General features: G+C 46.0%; 1 protein-coding gene across 1 annotated transcript in view; it reads left to right on the forward strand.

The window, feature by feature from the left end:
* The window catches only part of IPO9 (importin 9), a 58,697-nt gene that overhangs the window by 39,736 nt on the left and 15,803 nt on the right, over positions 1–3,158 (forward strand). Inside the window, exon 15 of the mRNA XM_015408196.1 lies at positions 557–783. Within this exon, the coding sequence (XP_015263682.1) occupies positions 557–783 (227 nt within the window). The remainder of the gene's footprint in view (positions 1–556; positions 784–3,158) is intronic.

The raw sequence follows: 3,158 nt of genomic DNA on the forward strand, positions 1-3,158 counted from the left end.
CTGCGACAGGCTTCCTCTGGCCTCCCTGGGGCCGCAGTGCTCCAGCGCTGGCCCCGGAAAGGCGGTGACGGGCCTTATCCGTCCTCCCCTGGGCCGCAGTGCTCTGGCGCTGGCCCCAGGAAGGCGGCGACGGGCCTCCTCCGGCCTCTCCGGGGCCGCAGCGCTCCAGCGCGGGCTCCAGGAGCCAGCGACGGGTCTCCTCTGGCCTCCCCGGGGCTGCAGCACTTTGGCGTGGGCATGGGCATGGGAAGGCGGCAACAGGCCGCAGCGCGGGGAGCTGGGGGCGGGGCTTGCTGCCACCTCCATTTCCCCAGCTCCTGGAGCGGCACTTCAGCACACTCCGGCCCCAAAAGACCCCTACGTATAAAACCACATAAAACCATACATATAAAACCAAGTATTTTGCAAACTACATAATATTGCATAATGTTACATAAAACAATTTGTTTCAAAGTGTTGCTCATTTTGATAGTTTTTCCTGACGTTAAAGTTTTAGTAGAATAAATATTGCATGCTTACTATCTTACTGACCCTATTGAAACTTCCTTTTTTCTAGTTACTGTGACCAGCTGAAGATCTCTGACAGCACACATGTTTTACAGCCTTTCCTTCCCAGTATCCTAGATGGACTAATCCACTTAGCAGCTCAGTTCAGTTCAGAGGTCCTCAATCTTGTGATGGAAACACTTTGCATTGTCTGTACAGTAGATCCAGCTTTTACGGCAAGTGTAGAAAACAAGATCTGTCCCTTCACAATTGCCATCTTCCTCAAGTATAGTAATGGTATGTGCTTAGATACAAATATTCATTTGATAACTACAGAATAATTTTGCAGTTGACTTTTTACATATTCTCTTGGGAAAGACAATAATGATGCCCATTTTGGATGGGAGAATTCAATGTATTGTATAACTGTGCCGTTTCTTAATCTAATTCCCCTAGTTAAGGGTGCAACTAAAGTTAAAGCGATAGGAATCATAGGAAGTGGAGTTTTAGTGTGACTGAAAGCAGATCTTTAAATGACTGCATTTTTTACACCTAGTCTGGCTATGGATGTAATTACACACTAGCTTAATGTAAAATAGGCTCCGTGCAACCATCTCACTAACATCATTGAGGCACATGCTTGGAAGCAGGGCTGGAAGAACTGGTTCTGAAAGATGTGCAGATCTGAGCTATCAGCAGCTTGAAGATTTTAGAGTATAGTCACCAAGGTCAATAAAAGCAAGAACACAGACTGTTTTCCAGATTTGTTATAGTCATATGATAAAGGAATTATTTTATCATATTCTTTTCATACAGTCTTGTTCTTTATGGGGGCCGTGGTGGCTCAGAGGTTAAGATGCTGAGCTGCAGACCAGAAGGTCTATAGTTCGGCAGTTCGAAACCCAAATGCCGCATGACAGAGTGAGCTCCCGTCTCTGGCCCCAGCTCCTGCCAACCTAGCAATTTGGAAGCAAGAAATTGGCTTGGAAACGGAGATGAGCACCACCCCCTAGAGTCAGATGCGACTGGCTTTCAAGCAAGGGAAACCTTTACCTTTACCTTTTACTTGTTCTTTATATAGGCAGGATGGCATTAGTTAACCTTGAGGCTGATCCTGCTTACATGGCTAAGAAGTAGGGTCAGGTAATTTCCACAATTTTTATGGCTTTAATTCCTTAAGTGCTAATTTAGACTTCTTTAGACAAAAATTAGTATGGTCTCTTACAACATTTACTCCCCCCACTGAACTGATAGCCAAGTGCCTTGCAAGAAACTTACTCTTGAAGGCTTTTCTGCTGGCTGTCACTCGGAGACTATCATCCAACCCAGAATTGTATACTGCGTAAATAAGATGGCTGATTCTCACAAGTGACAAGCTATGTTAATGGGACTGTGAAGAATGCTACTATGTGTAGTATATATTATCTGTTGTTGAATCAAAAGAACATAAGAGACGCCAGTGTTGGATCAGGCCAAAGGCCCATCCAGTCCACATACCAGGTGCCATCAGGAGGTCCACCAGTGGGGCCAGGACATTAGAAGCCCTCCCACTGTTGTCCCCCCCAAGCCCTCACTGCATTGTATTTCTACTTATTTCTCCTATTACATTGTCTATTAGATGTCTCATCTGACATCATGTAGTCTGCCAATTTGGTGGAGTGGTTAGGAGTGTGTGGACTCTAATCTGGGAGAACCGGATTTGATTCTCCACTCTTCCACATGCAGCTGCTGGTGTGACCTTGGGTCAGTCATAAGTTCTTTCAGAGCTGTTCTCTCACCAGCAGTTTTTTGAAAGCACTCTCTCTGCCCCACCTACCTCACAGGGTGTCTGTTATGGGGAGGGGAAGGGAAAGGAGATTGTAAGCCGCTGTCGTCTCCTTCGAGTAGTGAAGGGCAGGGTATAAATCCAATCTCTTCTTCTTCTTTGAATCTCAGTTAGAAACGTGTACTATATAAATAACATAAATAAATAACAAATGTCTGTTCAGGGAACATCCTGGACAAGTTGTGTGTTTTCACATTCACTCTTCCTAGATGGCTCAGCAGTTGTATCATGTTAAGTGTACTGGGAAAACAGCATTTTTAGGAAATTACAGCTTATTTCTTCAGCAGCAGGGTGCTCTTAGAGCAGCATTTGAAGGGACTTTTCCATTAGAAGATATCTCTAGAACAGAGCATGTGGGACACCCCAGCCATATATTGGGTCTGAAGGAACTGTAGATTCCATTCTGCCCTATCTGAAGAAGGTGGTTGTGTGTGACCACTGTAGGCCCCACAACTTCTTGTTGGAGAGACAAACAAGGAAGTGAGTGCCCCCTCCCCCATTTGGGCTTATAGCTCATTGATCACACTCTTTTTCTCCTCAATGTGGTGGAAGCTGTTCCTGCGGGTGAGGATGCCAGCATTTGCGGTTGGTTGGCACTGAAGCTTGCATTAATCCCTGAGTTGTGAGATCTGTCACATTCTCCTAGAACACATCTGAAAGAAGGGGGTGGGGAGACACAAAAGGGGGGGAAATTAGGTATGAAGGCAAGATTGAGCTCTCTCTGGAACTCAGCTGAAACCTAGACAGGGCAGAGCTGGACGTAGGAATGAACACTTCTTTCTTAAGAAGGCAAGTTAAGGATAACCCTAACTGTGGGGGTGGGGTGGGGGGTCGGCCTGAAGGGACG

Source organism: Gekko japonicus, unplaced genomic scaffold (assembly GCF_001447785.1).
Source record: "Gekko japonicus isolate JY-2015 unplaced genomic scaffold, Gekko_japonicus_V1.1 scaffold211, whole genome shotgun sequence".
Taxonomy (NCBI): Eukaryota; Metazoa; Chordata; class Lepidosauria; order Squamata; family Gekkonidae; genus Gekko; species Gekko japonicus.